General features: G+C 42.0%; 1 protein-coding gene across 4 annotated transcripts in view; it reads right to left on the bottom strand.

Moving 5' to 3' along the window:
• The window catches only part of FER (FER tyrosine kinase), a 310,990-nt gene that overhangs the window by 84,835 nt on the left and 205,100 nt on the right, over nt 1–21,055 (bottom strand). For all 4 annotated transcript variants that reach the window (XR_013221836.1, XR_013221837.1, XM_077290053.1 and 1 more), the window contains exons 16-17: nt 12,306–12,421; nt 9,105–9,199 (exon numbers count right to left, since the gene is read on the bottom strand). Coding sequence is in view for 2 of the 4 variants with exons in the window: in XM_077290053.1 (XP_077146168.1) it covers nt 9,105–9,199; nt 12,306–12,421 (211 nt within the window). In the remaining 2 variants the exon portion in view is untranslated. The remainder of the gene's footprint in view (nt 1–9,104; nt 9,200–12,305; nt 12,422–21,055) is intronic.

Raw genomic sequence — 21,055 nt, 5'->3', positions numbered from 1 at the left:
ATATGATGTCACACATCTCGGGAGTCATGATGGACTTGAATAGCTCTTTTGCTGTATATAGGTTGCTGATTGCTGCAGGGCCACCTCTTTGTCGTAGGACATTACGAGATTTTGTTTGTGCATTTGGCAGTGGATTACTGCACCATTGAGTTTCATCCTTAGCAGTCCAAATGTCGCCTGCACTTTGAGGCACAGAATCATCCTCAACACTTTCGTCTGATTCGTATTCATTTTCATGCTCTATGACCATTTCTTGTTCAATGTCTGAATCTTCTTCAGTAACATCCACTTGTGGTACATAGTTTTCATCATCAGATGCAACATATGGTTCATCCTCATGCTCAGAATCAGATTCTTCTAGCATTCGCATTATTTTGTCAGACGTAAATCTGTAAATATGAAAAAATGTAAAATAAATAATTTTCCGAAATACTACATTATTGGCTTTTCACAAAATTATACTAACCTGCAAACACGTTTTCTTGGATTATGGCGGAAACTAGATCCAGCATTACTATCACTCATGATGACTTGCTAGATGAATTTTGGCTTCGTATTTTGTGCTGAATATAAATAAAACATCGTAAAACAATATGTAGATACTAATTATTATCCATTTTTCGTATAAAAATTATACCTATAGTGATAAGTTTCATACAAAATATATGTAAGCCAAGTCCAGGCTGAAAGACAATTTGACTGTTCTGTCCCCACATAATGAGAATAAAGGTATAACTGGCTGTTAGATGCTGTGAGACTTTCCTACCTTCGTTTCCAAGAAATTGAAGACTTCACAAGCCTAGAAATGTGTGCTCACAGCAATGAGATGAACAGCAAAATGGCTAATGAGAGGAGGGAGGCAGGAAGACAAGTAGAAGCCACTCCCAGTTTGAATTAACTTAATTGACAGCAACATAAGTGACCAGTAACAACACTGAACAATAGATATCAGCATAACATTTGTAGCTGAATGAACTTTAGTTTCTGAAACCAAGTAAAGTCTTCCCACAGTGGAGGTATATGTGAAGGTACAATTGTACCTATGCAGCCTGTTAAGGTTGTAAAATTATGCAGCCTGACAAGGGTTAAATAAATGAGCAGAAGAAAAGTTCCTGTGTCTAGATACCAAAATATTTAGTATATATTTGTTCACTTTGTGTCTGAATTTAAAGAGAGACAAGTACAGCAAGAAAAAGAAACCTGACATTTCAAATTTTCACTAACTTAGTTTAAGGCTCCTGCAAAAACCTATTTGGTAAATAACATTCTGAGGCCAAACTCAAAAGAGTATAATGACATTACTGAAATGTAGCGTATCGTCTCAGGGGCAATGTGCAGTGTACTATTATTACAGCTATGTAATCTGCCAGCAGCTTCCAAACCCCAGTAAGAGACAAATTAAGGGAAATAAGTCTAGTTCTGTAGGATTAATGTGTGTTCGGCGTCTGGATAAGTGGGCAGCTAAAACTATTCCATCCTCATTTGTTGTGGGATATTAGGCACTAAATGAAACATTAGAACCAAACCACACTGGACTGATGCATTATAACTGCAGCCCGAAAATGTGCTCATGTGTTCAACATGATGAAAGTGATCCGCTAAGCAAGAAGAGTGTAAAACATCAACATGTATATGGCAGATACAGAAAAGAAAGAAAAAATGCTTCACACGGCACATATCAAAAAAGTTTCACCTTTGGCATAGAAATGTCAATTGGAAGGCAGTAAAATTTAAGTGGAGACACATAGACCCCACCACCACTGATTCATCAAGACCAACGTTGCTCACGCCTGTCTTAATGAAGAGATGTGCTGGAGTCAGAGAGCATCTGACAAGTGATGTGCGCCTCACCACAAATTCTACTCCAGTCCTTGCTCATCAATTTGATGGGCAGCAGCTACCATGACTCCGTCATGCCCCAAGCTCTGCCCACTTTGTCACGTGAAAGCCAAATTTTTGCAAAAGTTTAGCTCAACCTTGAGTTATACCAAAATATTGCAGCTTTTCAAAGGGAAAAGCCCCCTGAAGAAGTGTGGATGAAATGCGCGTCGGGGTGGAGGAACACGGCTAGGACATCACACACATTGTCAGTTAGAGTTATCTACTCAAAGAATTATGCTAAGTTTGCAATAATCGATATAGCCGTTTTGTTGCGCTGCTTTAAGAGTCTTGTATAGATTAAGCAGGATGTACTGTACTTAATGTGGCGAGTCACAGTGTGAGAATACAGGCAGCTTCCTATCTATATTACAAGCACAGAGACTTTCTTCTGCACAGCAACTTTTTTTTTTTGTTTACGGCATACCTTATAGGTTTGCAATTGTAAGTTCCAGTTAAAAATAGATGAGAAACAGGCCTATTTTCTATAAAAATAAATTACATATTAATCATGTGTGTTTAATGATGTTCTCAGCCAATAGTGTTCCTCACATTGGAGGCATTTTTTTTTCTTTTTTCTTTTCTTTATGCCTTAAATTGTATAGTATATTTAATAAAATTGAAAGTTTTATTGAGAAAAATCTTGTTTCTTTGTGCTTTTCTGGTCACTTTTCTCTTGATGTAGAGGTTTAAGAGACAGTCGTGGTTCTTAACTTTTGAAAGCTGTTACGCTTGTGTAAACATTTGATGAATCGGGCCCATTATATAAACTGTAAGTTTGGATGATGCTGAAGGTCTCTGAAAAGAAGTTGGCTATGGCCCTTGTGAGACAGTGAGGGAAATTATATGCGAGGGCCATTATGTATCCCATAGAACAGTGATGGCGAACCTATGGCACGCACACAGCCCTCTCTGTGGGCACGCACGTCAGGCCTGCCGCCTTACACACTCCACTGCCTTCCGATGTTCAAATATATTTGCACCTTTTAGACACTAATACATTTAAACAGTGCTGTGTCGGGACAGGGCAGAGGAGCAGCTGTCAGCCCTAGGTTCAACGTGCAGCAGATGATAACTCACCACATTGCTTCCGGGCCAAAGAGGAGCAGAGACAGTGCGGGCGGGAACTGGTAAGAGCTCCAGCAGGAGCCGGACATTAAATGTATTCCTTATGAAAGAGTGTGTGTGGGGATGGGGGGCTGCTTTATTCAGAGCAAGTGTGTGTGTGTATTTGTATATATTTTTATAACACCAAAAAAAAATAAAGCCACAAAGTAAAATAAATGCTTTATTTTAATAATATTAAAAACATGTATTTAACGAGTGAGCACCACAAACAAACAACAATAGGTGGGACACCTGGACTGAACAAAAAAAACACACAGTTTGTGTATATGACTCAAGGCAGTAACAAGAGTGATAACAAACACTCTATATAAGTGTTTTTTTTTTGCGGTTTTTCTGCTGTTTTCCGCCGCAAAAATGCTTAAAAAACGCTTACATTAAGCATCCTATTATTTTAATGCATTCCATAATTTTTGTGCACATGTTGCGTTTTTTTCCACGATAAAAACGCATCGCGGAAAAAAAACGCAGCATGTTCATTAATTTTGTGGATTTTTTGCGGATTTCCAGCTATATAATTGCATTGGGAAGCTCCGGAAAAAAATGCGAAAAATCTGCAAAAAAAGGTGCAAAAACTAGAAAAAAAACACAAAAAATAAGCGTGCGGATTTCCTGCGAAAGTAGTCCTGAACGTGGGCACATAGCCTAAAGGGAATCTGTCACCCCATTTTTCGCCTATAAGCTAAGGCCACCGGCATCAGGGGCTTATCTACAGCACACTATACAGCTGTGTATAAGCCCTTGATGTAACGTGAAAGATCAGAAAAACAAGTTAGATTATACTCATCTGTGGGGCGGTCCGGTCCGATGGGCGTCGCGGTTCGGCGCCTCCAATCTTCATACGATGACATTCTCTTCTTTGCTTCCTGTCGCGGCTCCTGCGCAGGCGTAATTCTCTGCCCTGTGGAGGGCAGAGCAAAGTCCTTCAGGGCGCAGGGAAAGGTCAGAGAGGCCCAGTGCCGGGACAGGAAGCAAAGAAGAGGACATCATCACATGAAGATAGGAGGCGCCGGACCCGGACCACGACGCCCATCGGACCAGACCGAACCAGGACCGCCCCTGGGTGAGTATAATATAACCTGTTTTTCTTATCTTTCAGGTTACATCGGGGGCTTATCTACAGCATTATACAATGCTGTAGATAAGCCCCTGATGGCGGTGGGCTTAGCTTATAGGCGAAAAATGGGGTGACAGATTCCCTTTAACATTATAGGTATACTTTGTATATAATTTGCAGAGAGGCAGTGTGTGTACGTGTGGGTGTATATATGTATACATATTTTGCAGAAGGGCACGGTGTGCGCATATATTTTGCAAAGGGGCAGTGTGTGTATATTGTGCAGGGGGACTGTGTGTGTGTGTATATCATATTTTGCAGAGGGGCTGTGTGTGTGTATTTTGCAGAGGGGCTGTGTGAGTATATGTTTTACTGAGGGACAGTGCGTGTATATATGGTATATATTCTTTTGCAGACGAGCTGTGTGTATACATATTTTGCAGAGGGCAGTATGTGTATGTATGTTTTATGTGTATGTATGTTTTACAGAGGGACAGTGTGTGTGTATATATAATATTTTGCAGCAGGGCTGTGTGTGTATTTTGCAGATGGGCAGTGTGTGTGTTACTGAGGGGCAGTGTATGTATATATATATTTTTATTTTTTTTTGCAGAGGGGCAGTGTGTCTGTGTGTGTGTGTCTGTGTGTGTCTGTGTGTGTGTGTCTGTGTGTGTGTGTGTGTGTGTGTGTGTGTGTGTGTGTGTGTGTGTGTGTGTATATATATATACATATATATATATATATATATATATATATATATATATATATATATATATATATATATATATATATATATATATATATATATATATATATATATATATATATACAGTACAGACCAAAAGTTTGGACAAACCTTCTCATTTAAAGATTTTTCTGTATTTTCATGACTATGAAAATTGTACATTCACACTGAAGGCATCAAAACTATGAATTAACACATGTGGAATTATATACTTAACAAAAAAGTGTGAAACAACTGAAATTATGTCTTACATTCTAGGTTCTTCAAAGTAGCCACCTTTTGCTTTGATGACGGCTTTGCACACTCTTGGCATTCTGTCAGGTTTAATAAGTGGGATTTCTTGCCTTATATATGGGGTTGGGACCATCAGTTGTGTTGTGCAGAAGTCTGGTGGATACACAGCTGATTGTCCTACTGAACAGACTGTTAGAATTTGTATTATGGTAAGAAAAAAGCAGCTAAGTAAATAAAAACGAGTGGCCATCATTACTTTAAGAAATGAAGGTCAGTCAGTCCGAAAAATTGGGAAAACTTTGAAAGTGTCCCCAAGTGCAGTGGCAAAACCGATCAAGCGTTACAAAGAAACTGGCTCACATGGGGACCGCCCCAGTAAAGGAAGACCAAGAGTCATCTCTGCTTCTGAGGATAAGGATAAGGTGTGTTCAAACTTTTGGTCTGCACTGTGTGTGTGTATAATATATATATATATATATATATATATATATATATATATATATATATATATATATTTTTTTTTTTTTTTTAAGAGGGGGTGTGTGTGTGTGTGTGTGTGTGTGTGTGTGTGTGTGTGTGTGTAAGGCCGGTCACGCTTGCGTGTGCAATGTAAGAAACTTGCACGAGTCTCTCGCATCAATACCCGGGCACTGTCGCAGGCTCTTGGGAACGGAGCATTCAGCTGCATAGAAATAGATGCAGCCGCACGCTCCGGTCCCGAGTGCCGGCAGCTGTGCTGGGTATTGACTCGTGAGTTTCTCACATTGTACGCCGGCCTAAGGGGTGGTATTTTGCAAGTCATCTCTGTGATGCTAAATTGCCGTAAGATAAATAGACATGCTGCGGTCTGGAAAGACGTGTCGCATGTCCATCTCCACAGATGAGCCGCGGGCGTCTCTGGACGCATAGTGGATGGACACTGTATAAGTACGCAGCATCCAACCCGCAGATCTGATCGTGTGCACATACCCCAATTCATTCTGACAGAAATGCAGCATTATTATCAGGTCAATAAGATCTATTTAGTCATGTCTGAACTTTGCATTGTAAAATCTGGTGACTTATCAGCTTTATTATCAGCATTAGGCAAAAAAATTGGCACAGATTTTGAAATGAAGTACGTCAGCATCAACAGACCTAACAGATATTTACTAGCGTACACATATTGTATTGTGAGATCTAGTGAGATAAGAAATAAAACCTAATGTGCTTTTTGCCCTCAAAATCATGAAAATACAAAATAAAAAACTGAATAAAGAACAAATATAAGTATCTGTTTTTCATCTGCCGAAACATATTGATGAAGATTTGTTGAATTATTTAAAAGTAACTGGCAAACAGAATTGTAAATTAGTTTCCACAATACAAAAAAGGTTGCTGTTATATTTTTTTGCAATGCTAAATTTGAGAATATGTAATTTCCAAGATACCTAGGAAATAGGAATGAATTTAAAACAAATATGCAGTCACAAGTTTGAAAATAAGTTTCTCCAACCTAAAAAAATAAGATAGTGAGAGAAATTGAAGATGACCCCTCATCCAATTAAAAAGTGGTCACTTTTCGGACTTATTTTATTCCCGCTGCTACCAAGGATTTAATTAATTCTTGTGATATTTAGGGTAAGTTCACACAGGGCATTTTTGCTGTGTTTTTTGCTGCTTTTTTATGCAAATTTTCAGCTGCTTTTTACAGTACCAGCAAAGCCTATGAGATTTCAGAAATCTCATGCACACACATTGTTTTTTTATGTGATCAGTATTTTTATGTGATCAGTATTTTGTGCTTTGCTGCATTTTTTTGGACATAGAGCATGTCACTTCTTTCAGCGTTTTTTCAGCCTTTTTTTCAGCGGTTTTCACTCATTGACTTGAATGGATGGTGAAAAAACGCTGCAAATGCACAGGTTGACTTTTCTTGCAGCGTATTTGCTGCAGAAAATCAAGGACAGCCGGTTGTGACATCACACTCGGCTCTGCTACATCTAGATGGCAGGCTGCATGATGCGTCCATGCAGCCTGTCATCCAGCAGAGCGGACCCGATCCTCATTCACTTGAATGGGCGTCTGACATTACAGTGTTTGACACGCTGTCATATGCATGACAGAGTGGCAAACACCGCATCTGATCAGCGGTGAAATCCTCCCCGCCGGTCAGAGACCACGGTTCCCACGCTGTCAGAACTTCACCTTCAGTCACTGGTGTCAGCTGATGGGACAACTGATCCCATTATCAGACACCTGCTACAGCTAATTACAGTGAGAGCAGGAGCGGCGGATGGGAGTTTTCATCTGCCGCTCCTGCGCTATAAATATTTTAAAAAAAAAACCGGTGTGGGTTCCCCCCTATTTTTGATAACCAGCCAGACAAAACTCACAGCTGGGGGCTGCAACCCTCAGCTGTCAGCTTTAGCAAGGCTAGTTATCTAGAACAGAGGGGTCCTCACGCTTTTTTTGTTTATTTAAATAAATAATAATAAAAGACGGAGTGGGGTCCCTCTTATTTTTGAAAACCAGCCTTGCTAAAGCTCACAGCTGGGGGCTGGTATTCTGAGGCTGGTAAGGACCATTGATATAGGCCCCCCAGCCTAAAAATAGCAGCCCGTAGCTTCCCAGAAAAGGCACCAATTCTGGCACTTTACCTGGCTCTTCCCACTTGCCATGTAGCAGTGGAAAGAGGGGTAATGAGGGTATTAATGTCACCTTGCTATTGTAAGGTGACATTAAGCCGGCTTAGTAATGGAGAGGCGTCAATAAGACACCTATCCATTAATAATCCTAAAGTAATTAAAGGGTTAAATAAACACACAGAAAAAAAAGTATTTTAATGAAATATAGCACCACAAAGATTCACCATTGTACTATTCTGCCATTCCAAGCGAAGCCATCGATCTTCTGAAATAAAAATAAAATAATACATCAAAAGTAAACTCCCTGGTCCATCGTAGTCCAATATAACGAGTGTCCCACGCAGTATCAGGGGGAGAAAAAGCTTACAACCGGGAGCGCTGCTAATGTGACCGCTCCAGGCTGTAAGCGACCAGGGAATGAGTGAGATGCAGCGGACACAGGCTCAGTAACGAGCGGTGACGTCACCAGGCCTGTGCTCCCTCACAGCCTGACCGCAGGTAACCTCTGCACCATGGGAAAATGCCAGGGAAGAGGATACCGCAGGTAATCTACCTATCTATTCACTCTATCTATTCACTCTATCTATTCACTCTATCTATTCACTCTATCGATCTACAGGAAGTTGGTTTTTTTCTGTGTGCACTCAACTTTATTGGCATGCACAAAGAAAAAAAAAAAGCATGAAAAAAAAAGCAACAAAAAAGCGACAAAAAACACACCAAACAATGCACCTAAACCAGCGTTTTTGGCGCAGCTTCTTTCCTGCCAAGAAGATCAGGTTTTGCTGCAGAAAAAAACGGAGCAAAAACGCCCTGTGTGAACTTAGCCTTAATACGCTATAGAGTTTCGGAGATACGGGCAATCTTACTTAGTACCACTTTTTTCTGTATTCACTACTGAATAACACAACAGAGGAGCCTAAAGTCACGGCCCCTGAGGGTTTTGTGAGCACCTCCTTTTAGTAAATGCTTAAAAAAAATACTAAATAAAAAGGACCATATCTCTGTATCTATATGGCAGATTAAAAAAAACAAACAAAGAAAAACACACTAAAACCCGCACAATACTCAAAACAGTACAAAAAAAAAATCTTGCCACTTTTGACCTAGTGACATTTTAACTGATGACATAACCAGCAATATGCAAACATTGGCATAAGGCATAAAACTGACAGCAAGGACTGGACCCCAGGAGGCACGACGCTAATGAGACAAACTTCTTGCCTTTATTTTTATTCATGTCTATGAAAGCGGAGACTGCCGGCAGGATAACGTGTCCACCGCAGCCACTATCTACTGTGTCCTATCAGATCTGCCTCCCATCGCCTAGGAATTATGTACTGTATACAACAAAGCCAAAAGAGCAGTGACGGAAGCGGTGATTCCACACAGCATGACACAAGGATATCGACATATGAACGGAGAGAAATGAGCTCACCCGGTACCAGTTCCATGACAATGTATATAGGCTGCCTTTGTGTGCAGACTCCAATAAGCTTTACAATATTGACATGGTCATACTGCTTCAAAATTCTGTGCAAACAAACAAGACAAACAAAACTATTAACAAGAAGGCACTAACTTACAAGGAAAAAAAATAAATTAATAATAATAATAAATTATATATATATATATATATATATATATATATATATATATATATATATATATATATATATATATATACATACACTTCACAAAATAGGCTGCGACAGAAAAAGCATTATTAACTGCTCACACATCTTCAGAACCCTTTTTCGTTACATGTATTGTCAGTTCTGCCAAGAGAGCATGCGTTGCCAATAGGACAAGGGACGTAAACGACTGCCACAATCATGTGACGTCAGGTTATCTGACCCCCTCAAAAAAAAAAAAAGATCAGAGGGAGAAATTCAATATGTCTGATTCTCCCCGACTTCATCTGTTGGGAGGATCCTATACAAGGATTCCGACTGCTAGTATGTGACTGCAGATTTCTGGATTCTCACATCATGTGCACTGCATGCTGTGAGGTTTCTCAGACGCCAGGATCGGCAGGCGCACAACTGCAAGTATGTGATTTGCCAATATGTGGTTACATGCCGACTAGACGGGTGCAGACTCAACTCAAGGCAATTATATTGACACAGTCTAGTCGGAATGTGGCTAGAAATATGCAAATCACATACTTACAGTCACATGAACACTCACTCAGCACCGGAGACTTCTCACAGCACACAGTGCGCATGATGTGAGAATTCACAAAAAGTGATTGTAGTCTAAGGCAGGACAACCCCTTTAAACACTAGATAAGTTATAAGGCTTCAAAACTTAGTTTCTAAGGGCTCGCTCACGCTAGCATATAACATGGTCGAGCACTATGCGGTGTTTTATCGGATAACACCCTACCCAGTGTTATTCTATGGGGCAAAGCAGATCTGTGACTGTTTTTCTATTGTCGATTCAGCATGAGAAAACAATCGCAGCCTGCGATGTGAACCATCAGACTGCACTAAGATGTCATATGAATGCAGCTAAATTACTGCAGATGCCGGCAATGGAGAAGATGTGGAAATGACATTCTCAGTCTCCTCCACACCTGTGATCCGAGTTTGAGCAGAGAGTCATTGGCATAATTGGCCCCGATTCTCCTGCATGATAGAATTTTTGTTCCACATGTGCCCCCAGCCTTACTGTAAATTTTGTGGACCCTGGTTGAGGGAAGAGGACAATTTATTCACATGTACGTACAATATTCGTGCCCTATACATAAGAGCTGTGTACACAAATCTTTTTCTACTAGAGTAATAGCCCCCCATAGCTGCCACACGAATAGGTTTTACTTATTTCTCCAGAAAGATACCCATGAAGAAACCCATTACAGTAAAGTGCTAGGGGTGGCTTTTTTCAGTGTGCCAGGCGTCAACTTTTATAAACAAAAAACATGGAATTTGGGATATAATATGATTTTATATACATATATATATATACTAGCTATTGAACCCGTTCTACGCCCGGGTGGCGAGCATTTATATTGGTATATGGTCCCCATCCTGTCATGTGCTGCTCCATCCTGCGACCCATCCTGTCATGTGCTGCTCCATCCTGCGTCCCCATCCTGTCATGTGCTGCTCCATCCTGCATCCCCATCCTGTCATGTGCTGCTCCATCCTGCGCCCCATCCTGTCATGTGCTGCTCCATCCTGCGTCCCCATCCTGTCATATGCTGCTCCATCCTACACCCCCATCCTGTCATGTGCTGCTCCCATCCTGTGCCCCCATTCTGTCATGTGCTGCTCCCATCCTGTGCCCCCATTCTGTCATGTGCTGCTCCCATCCTGCGCCCCCATTCTGTTGTAATGTGCTGCACCCATTCTGCCTGTTCCGGTTTCCATTCTGCCATATGTTGCTCCCATCTTTCTCTCTCCGGCTCTACTGCCCGAGGGCGGCTGTGCTGAGTGCGGGCGGATAAGCGTGGTAGTGCTGAGTGCGGGCGGCTGTGCGTGGCTGTGGTGAGTGCGGGCGGCTGTGCGTGGCGGTGCCGAGTGCGGGCGGCTGTGCGTGGCGGTGCCGAGTGCGGGCGGCTGTGCGTGGCGGTGCCGAGTGCGGGCGGCTGTGCGTGGCGGTGCCGAGTGCGGGCGGCTGTGCGTGGCGGTGCTGAGTGCGGGCGGCTGTGCGTGGCGGTGCTGAGTGCGGGCGGCTGTGTGTGGCGGTGCTGAATGCGGGCGGCTGTGCGTGGCTGTGGTGAGTGCGGGCGGCTGTGCGTGGCTGTGGTGAGTGCGGGCGGCTGTGCGTGGCTGTGGTGAGTGCGGGCGGCTGTGCGTGGCTGTGGTGAGTGCGGGCGGCTGTGCGTGGCTGTGCTGGGCGCCGAGTGCTGGGGGCCTGAGCAGGCGGGGACACCGGCACACTGTGGGGGTCAGGTGCCGGTGTCGCCGCTAGCTCAGGCCCCCAGCACTTGCTATATTTACCTGTCCCCCGTTCCATCGATGCGCGCTGCTCCATCCTCCACATCCTCTGGCTGTGACTGTTCAGTCAGAGGGCGGCGCGCATTAAGCGCGTCATCGCGCCCTCTGAACTGAACGTCACAGGCAGAGGATGGAGCAGCGCGCATCGGTGGAACGCCGGGACAGGTAAATATTGCATACTCACCCTCCTGGCTCGTCCCTGCTTCTCCGTTGGAGATCGCGGTGTGCGTTCAGTGCTTACGCATACCGCGATCTCCTGGGAGCGTCACTCTGTGGGGTCCAGACTGCGCCGGCGCTTGTGCAGTCTATAAAGGCTTCGGACAGAGTGACGCTCCTAGCGTTATATTATAGATATATATATACACACACACATATATATATATATATATATATATATATATATATATATATATATATATATATATATATATATATATATATATATGTATGTGTGTGTGTGTGTGAAAGTAATCATTTGAACATCTGGTAATTAAAATGTTGAAGCAGCTGAAGGGTTACTGTAATATTGCATAATTTGTACTATGGGTGAGGGTGGTCCACGAGAAACTGCTGCTTAATTTGGTTTGTACATTACAAGGGCACATTCTGAAACGGATCTTCTATCAGCAGGTTTGTGATCATTATAATGCCACCACACAGTGTCAATATCCATGACTGTTCTCCACTTAACCCACCTGGCTTCAGATAAGAATTTGATTTTTAATTCCTGAGGAAGATCTTCTTTGCATGTTTTAACGGCAACCGGTGTTTTATCTTTTAATGTTCCCTTGAAAACTTCACCAAAATTACCCTGTAAATGGAAAATAAATTCATAGTTAAACTGCAAACTGACTATATTTATTTTTATACATTTTCTCAAACAGGAGAAAAAATAAAATCATATATTTATCACAATACTGTGCGCAAAAGCGTTAGGCAGGCACGTAAACAATGCTGTAAAGTAACTTATCAATTAACAAATTAGAAATCTCAATGAACTCAATACTTGGTGTGACAGCATCATTTCTTCTAAGTGCACTTGTCCACAGTTTCTGAGGGAACTGGCCACGGAGGTTGTTACAAACATCTTGAAGAACTAACCACAGATCTTCTGTGGATGCCGCTTGTGCCAATCCTTGTCTGCTCATGTAATCCCGAACAGACTCGATGTTAAGACCAGGGCTCACTTCATCACTTTCAGAACTCTCTGTTCTGCTTTTTAGCTAAATATTGTTCTTTATGACCTTCACTTCATGTTTGGGGAGGTTTTCTGCCTAAAAAATACATTTTGAGCCAATCGGACACCTCACTATTGGTAATGCATGATGGATACGGGTCTGCCTGTATTGCTCAGCCTTTAGGACACCGAGGAATCGGCAAGGTTGAGGACAGTTTCCCAAGAAATTGGATGATGTACAGCAATGCCATCAGCTCATAACAGGCAGCAACCAGTGCGACCTAGAGATACCCATCTACTGTTCAAAGAAGTCTGGTCAGAAGTCTGGAATAATTGCGATCAAAATCCATTCCTTCCACACGGAAACAAGACCAAGTGACTGGACAATGCACAAAATCGTATGAATAGGGGTGCACCAAAAGGGCGGCAGCAGCAAGATTAATGTTATTTTCAATACTGAGAGATACAGTCAGATACTTATCGATTATGCAGTACTATCAGTGAGGGATCTGATTCCCTTCAAATTTATTCTGTAGAAGAATAACGACTCAAGACAAAGCCAATGTCATTAAAGGGAATCTGTCAGCAGGTCTTTGCTATGTAATCTGAAGACAGCAGAATTCAGGGATGTGTCACTTGTCAAAGTACACGCTGTTGTTTACTAAAGGTACCTTCACACTAAACGATATCGCTGGTGATCCGTGACGTTGCAGCGTCCTGGCTAGCGATATCGTTTAGTTTGACACGCAGCAGCAATCAGGATCCTGCTGTGACATCATTGGTCGTTGAACAAAGTTCAGAACTTTATTTGGTCGTCAGACTGGCGTGTATCGTCGTGTTTGACACCAAAAGCAACGATGCCAGCAATGTTTTACACTGGTAACCAGGGTAAACATCGGGTTACTAAGCGCAGGGCCGCGCTTAGTAACCCGATGTTTACCCTGGTTACCAGTGTAAAATGTAAAAAAAACAAACAGTACATACTCACCTTCGCATCCCCCGGCGTCCGCTTCCCACACTGACTGAGCGCCGTAAAGTGAAAGTACAGCACAGCGGTGACGTCACCGCTCTGCTGTTAGGGCCGGCGCTCAGTCAGTGCAGGAAGCGGACGCCGGGGGACGCGAATGTAAGTATGTACTGTTTGGTTTTTTTACATTTTACGCTGGTAACCAGGGTAAACATCGGGTTACTAAGCGCGGCCCTGCGCTTAGCAACCCGATGTTTACCCTGGTTACCCGGGGACCTCGGCATCGTTGGTCGCTGGAGAGCGGTCGGTGTGACAGCTCTCCAGAGATCAAACAGCGACGCTGCAGCGATCGGCATCGTTGTCGCTATCGCTGCAGCGTCGCTTAATGTGAAGGTACCTTAACTGTAAAGGATTTATCACTAAGATTACTGGCAATGCCCTGTCCTGGGATGAGCAGCTCACTGTCTATGGACACTGAATATACAGGGCCTGGTGTGGGCGGGGCTAGCTTTCTCAGCTTTGCTTCATTCTAAATCTAAACGCTCTGATTGTGCGAGAACGGCTGCACCCAGTAATCTGTGATACATTGTTGGATTCAGCTTCTCTTTACCTACATCATGCCGCTCTCAGATGAGGTGACAAAAACCTGCTGACAGATTCCCTTGAAAAACGATATTCAAAGTAAAGAACAAGGAGTCCTAAAAGTGATAATCTGGCCCCAACAGAGCCTAGATATACATTAACAGACCATAAGATTTGATCAAGCCTCCGTTCACAGAAGATTGTTAGTTTTCCAAGGTGTTTGAAACAACCTGCCTACAGAGTTCCTTGAAAAACGCTGTGCAAATGTACGGAAAACAACTGATGCTGTATTGAAGACCAAGGGTGGTCACACCACTATTCATTGGATTGAGTTTTCCACTTTGGTCTTGCATTTCTCATTTTTGTTAATTAATAAAAATAAATTACAATTCTATTTTTGAAAGCTTACCTATGTTGCAACACTTTTTTCACACCTGCCTAAAAAAATGCTAGCACAGCACGGTATAATTTATAATATAGTATAATATAATATATATACACATACACACACATATATATTAGAATAGCTTTAAGGGACAGGGTTAAATTTCAGCGTTGCAGTGTTTGATTTCCTATCTATAAACACACACTATATATATAGATATATAGATATATATATATATATATATATATATATATATATATATATATATATATATATATATATATATATATATACACAAACTTAGGTCCACAAATATTTGGACAGTAACCGAATCTTCGCTGTTTGGCCTATGCATGCCACTATTTTTTTATTTATTATTAAACAACTAAGATGCAATTGAAGTGTACATTTTCAGGATTAATTAGAGGGGTTGAACAATGACAAATGTTTAGGATTTGCAACCATTTTTCTACAAAGCCTCCTTATTTCAGGGGCTCCAAGTAATTGGATAAATTAATTTTACCACAAATAAAATGTTCATTTTTTAGATATTCTAGCGAATCCTTTGCAGGCAATGAGCGTTTGATGACACGCCACAATTCATCCAGCTGCTTCCTTCTTTATTTACATCATCAATAAACACTAGGGAGCCAGCAGCATTGGAAGCCATGCATTCCCATGCCGTCACACTGCCTCCACCATGTTTTACAGCTTGGATGTGCTTTGGATCATATGAGCCTTTCCAAGCCTTAGACAAACTTTCATCTTCCCATCATTCTGGTATACGTTTATTTTAGTTTTATCTGTCCAAAGAATGCTTTTCCAGAACTGGGCGGCTTCTTTAGATGTTTTTTTCGCCAAGTCTAATATGGCCTTTCTTGCTGATTAATAGTTTGCAACTCGTGGTGAATTTATATTATTTATTTATGTATTTGCTCTCAGGAAGTCTCTCTCTTTATTGTAGACTCAGATACTGAAACGCCTACTACCTGGATAGCTACCTGGATAGCTTTCTTCACTTGAGTGGTTATTGTGAAGGGGGTTTTCTACAAGGAAAGGATTCTCTAATCATTCACCCTGTTGTCTTCGGTGGGGCCTTTTTGCGTTAGGCTATGTGCACACGTTCAGGTTTTTTCGCGTTTTTCTCGCGATAAAAACGCTATAAAAACTCATTAAAAACGCATACATTATGCATCCTATCATTTAGAATGCATTCTGCATGTTTTGGGCATGTTTTTCCGCGAAAAAAGCGCATCGCGGTAAAAAAAGGAGCATGTTCATTAATTTTGCGGATTTTCCGCGTTTTCCTGCGATTCTATGCACAAATGTCCGGTTTTTGACAGGAAAATTTCTGCCAGAAATCCTGATGTGTGCACATAGCCTTAAGCTCACCAGTGCGCTCTTTTTTTGCAGGATATACCATACTGTTGATATGGCGACTCAAAACATTTCAGTTTGCTCTCTGATGGATTTCTTCTTTTTGTCAGCCTATTAATGGTCTGTTTTTCTTCCATCGAGAGCTCCTTTGACCACATGTTGTGGGTTCACAGCAACAGCTTCGAAAGGAAAATGCCAAACCTGGATTCAGCTTGAGACTTTTACCTTTTTAACCCGTTTCTGCCATGGCAGAACCCCGCGCTTTGATGCAGGATCCGGCAGTGAGCCCGCATCAAAGCCGGGACATGTCAGTCGTTTTTAACAGCAAGTGCCCGCAATAGGAGCGGTGGAATCGCGATCCGACCACACCTATTAACTACCGTAGTTAAATGCGGCATTTAACAAGCACTTCTGGCCATCCGGACGGAAACGCACCGGTGACCCCAGTCACATGATCGGGGGGGTTATCGGTGCATCGGCATAACAACCAGAGGTCTCCTGCAGACGTCTATGGTTGTTGATGCCGGATTGCTATGAGCACCACACTGAGCATCGCCTCTATGTAGCAGAAGCAATCGAGTTATAGCAGTTTCTAAGCTCCCATGGGGGCTATTGATGCATGCCAAAATAAAAATAAAAAATGTTTAAATGTATTTAAAAATATGAAAAAAATTACAAAAAATATAAAAGTTTAAATCAGCCCCCTTTTGCCCCATTCAAAACAAAACAATAAAAAAAAAAAAAAATCAACCTACACATTATTTGGTATCGCCGTGTTCAGAATCGCCCGATCAATAAAAAAAAAAAAAGGATTAACCTGATCGCTAGAAGGCGCAGCAAGAAAAAGAGTCAAAAAGCCAGAATTACCTTTATTTGGTCGCCACAACATTGCATTATAATGCAATAACGGACGATCAAAAGAACGTATCTGCATCAAAATGGTATCATTAAAAATGTCAGCACGGCACACAAAAATTAAGCCCTCACCCAACCCCAGATCACAAAAAGTGGAGACGTTACGGGTATCGGAAAATGGCGCAATTTTTTTTTTCTAAGCAAAATTTTGATTTTTTTTTTTTCACCACTTAGATGAAAAATAACCTACACGTTTGGTGTCTATGAACTCGTAATGACCTGGAGAATCATAATAGCAGATCAGTTTTAGCATTTAATGAACCTAGCAAAAAAAGCTAAACAAAAAACAAGTTTGGGATTGCACTTTTTTTGCAATTTCACCGCGAAGGGAATTTTTTTTCCCGTTTTCTACTACACGACATGGTAAAACCAATGGTGTCGTTCAAAAGTACAATTTGTCCCGCAAAAAGTAAGCCCTCACATGGCCATATTGCCAGAAAAATAAAAAAAAGTTATGGTTCTTGGGAAGGAGGGGAGAGAAAAACGAAGACGCAAAACCGAAAAAAGCTCCGGTCATTAAGGGGTTAACTGATGATGGATTAACGAGGGAATAGCTCACGCGGCCCATTAAAGAGCTTTTGAAATAATTGTCCAATTACGTTTGGTCCCTTTAAAAAGAGGTAACTACATATTAAAGAGCTGCAATTCCTAAAGACTTAAGGTACCGTCACACTAAACGATATCGCTAGTGATCTGTGACGTTGCAGCGTCCTGGATAGCGATATCGTTGTGTTTGACAGGCAGCAGCGATCTGGATCCTGCTGTGATATCGCTGGTCGTTGATTAAAGTTCAGAACTTTATTTGGTCGTCAGATCGCTGTGTATCGTTGTGTTTGACAGAAAAAGCAACGATGCCAGCAATGTTTTACAATGGTAACCAGGGTAAACATCGGGTTACTAAGTGCAGGGCCGCGCTTAGTAACCCGATGTTTACCCTGGTTACCAGTGTAAAATGTAAAAAACTAAACAGTACATACTCACCTTCGCGTCCCCCGCCGTCCGCTTCCTGCACTGACTGAGCGCCGGCCCTAAAGTGAAAGCAGAGCGCAGCGGTGACGTCACCGCTCTGCTGTTAGGGCCGGCACTCAGTCAGTGCAGGAAGCGGACGCCGGGGGACGCGAAGGTGAGTATGTAGTGTTTGTTTTTTTACATTTTACACTGGTAACCAGGGTAAACATCGGGTTACTAAGTGCGGCCCTGCGCTTAGCAACCCGATGTTTACCCTGGTTACCCAGGGACCTCGGCATCCTTGGTCGCTGGAGAGCGGTCTGTGTGACAGCTCTCCAGCGACCAAACAGCGACACTGCAGCGATCGGCATCGTTGTCTGTATCGCTGCAGCGTCGCTTAGTGTGACGGTACCTTTACTTTAATTAGGATGTGAATACCCTCAAATGAAAGCTGTGAGTCTGCACTTTAAGCCCATATTAATTATATAACTGTACTCTGAAAATGTTTTGGTAAACCGCTAAAATGACAAAACGTATGTGTATATTTTACATGAATATATGAGGCTCTGTTCTTCAGCCAAGCAAGCATTAAGAATTAGAAATGACTAGAGATTTAGGCGAATCGATCTCTCAGACATAAAAGAAAGTCTGTTTGGTGTCCTTTTACAACCTCTAGAATTTATACTTGCAAAAAATGTGTCAATCCAAAGCCAGACATATCAAAGAAAAAATTAAGAAAAAAAAAACATGTGAGGTACACATAATGTAATGAGTGCAGGTTTTCCTGTAAGAGGCTCCACTCTGGCCGAAATTAGCTTGAATATACAAGGATACAAAGATGAAAGAAATATCAAAAACCTAGTAACCATTAATGGTAATATAAAGACATTACTGAGTGTTTGTAGAATTACAAAAGTTATTATGTATTAGGTAATCAAGCGATCAATGGAGATGGCCAGGACCACTGGGCTCATGCAGCTAGAGAAATGCCTAACATGTGCCCATGGGAAGAATATGTATCGTATTCTTCATTTTGTCTGTCACCAAATGTTTATAAATTAGATCATAATCAGCCATAATTACGGTATCTATATAAGAGGCATCGTGATTACTCGCTAATCCCGCCCCCTGCACAGCTCCACCCCCCACACATCACCACATATAATCCCCCCCATTACCACACACAATCCTGCCCCCACATTACCACACACAATCCCGCCCCCACCACATTACCACACACAATCCCGCCCCCCACCACATTACCACACACAATCCCGCCCCCCCACATTATCACACACAATCCCGCCCCCCACCACATCACCACACATAATCCCGCCCGCCCACCACATTACCACACACAATCCCGCCCCCCACCACATTACCACACATAATCCCACCCCCCACATTACCACACATAATCCCGCCCCCCCACATTACCACACATAATCCCGCCCCCCACATTACCACACACAATCCCGCCCCCCCCACATTACCACATAATCCCGCCCCCCCACCACATTACCACACAATCCCGCCCCCCACATTACCACACATAATCCCGCCCCCCCACCATATTACCACATATAATCCCGCCCCCCACATTACCACACGAGGCTCCGTCTCCACACATTACCACACAAGGCTCCGTCCCCACACATTACCACACGAGGCTCCGTCCCCACACATTACCACACGAGGCTCCGTCCCCACACATTACCACACGAGGCTCCGTCCCCACACATTACCACACGAGGCTCTGTCCCCACACATTACCACACGAGGCTCCGTCCTCACACATTACCACACGAGGCTCTGCCCTCCACATTACCACATGAGGCTGCATCCCCACACATTACCACACGAATCCAGTTTAATTTTGATTTTACTGATTTTACACTGTGAATAAAATGTATTAGTATTATTCTGATTTTTAATTATTATTATTGTTATTAAGTTCATTTTAAGTTAATTTACCACCTGCGTAAGCGCTATTGAATGTTGTCATTATTTACTTTAGTTTAATCACTAGCAGCGTTAATTAGATAGCAATGAGCATGCCGAGCGTTAGCTGGCTGGAAACAGCTAGTGTGTGTATATATATATATATATATATATATATATATATATATATATATATATATATATATATATATATATATATATATATATATATATATATAAGTTTTTACAGGTACAACAATGGATAACTTACACCGCATTGTTTCTCTTGAACAGTAACTGATTTGTTTAATTGTGACTGGACTCCAAGTTATTTGCCTTTTGTTTTTTATCTGCAATAACAGGGTTTACCTAGGGCATTCCATGGGGAGTCAACGGATGTAAACTTTAGGGTGCCAACCTCTGTGGATAGGCAGAATCAATAATAGGGGAGTATACAGGGACAGCATATTGTTTGTGATTCATTTATTATTGTGACCCTCTATGTTGGTTCAGTTAATTGTGGGATACATGTTATATACTGATGGATGGTGGGTGATTTAAGCCATCCCTTCGGTGTATACAATATGGCTCTTACAGGACATCATTGTATATAGATATGGCCATTGCTTATATGAAGGGGGGCAGTATACTATCTATGTAATCCCCCTATGTTCTTTCATACACTCTTCAATATTGAAATTGCAACACCAAGAAGGAAAAATCTGTGAATTATGGATATCACAGGATGGATAGCCAACCCAAAGAATGAAAAAATCGAAACTATTTTCATAAAATCTCGACTTCAGTATGAATTATGATCGTCACAGAAGACTTGCACACCTTTGTATGTAATAAATGAGGTTAATAATGGTTGTCTGAGGAAATGTTTTGCCATGCTAAATGTCTTTGGGCATACACCTGCTGGCTTGTCAAGGTAAGGAGGCTTATTCGCCGTGCAATGCTCCTCTGGGAATTTAAATATGCAAATTGCCTCTGCTGAAAAAAAGAGGACTTAACTCTATAGCGCCACCTATTGGAAGTAGCGATCCTACAAGTCACAATCAACCCTTTAACGAGTCGTGCAATATGACTTAGGATAAAAGCCAAATCAGTATCTCAATTCGCAGACACGGTGTTTTGGGCTGTTGGCCCT

This window comes from Ranitomeya variabilis, chromosome 1, assembly GCF_051348905.1.
Source record: "Ranitomeya variabilis isolate aRanVar5 chromosome 1, aRanVar5.hap1, whole genome shotgun sequence".
NCBI classification, from domain to species: domain Eukaryota; kingdom Metazoa; phylum Chordata; class Amphibia; order Anura; family Dendrobatidae; genus Ranitomeya; species Ranitomeya variabilis.
This window is presented reverse-complemented; position numbering and strand designations above follow the sequence as displayed.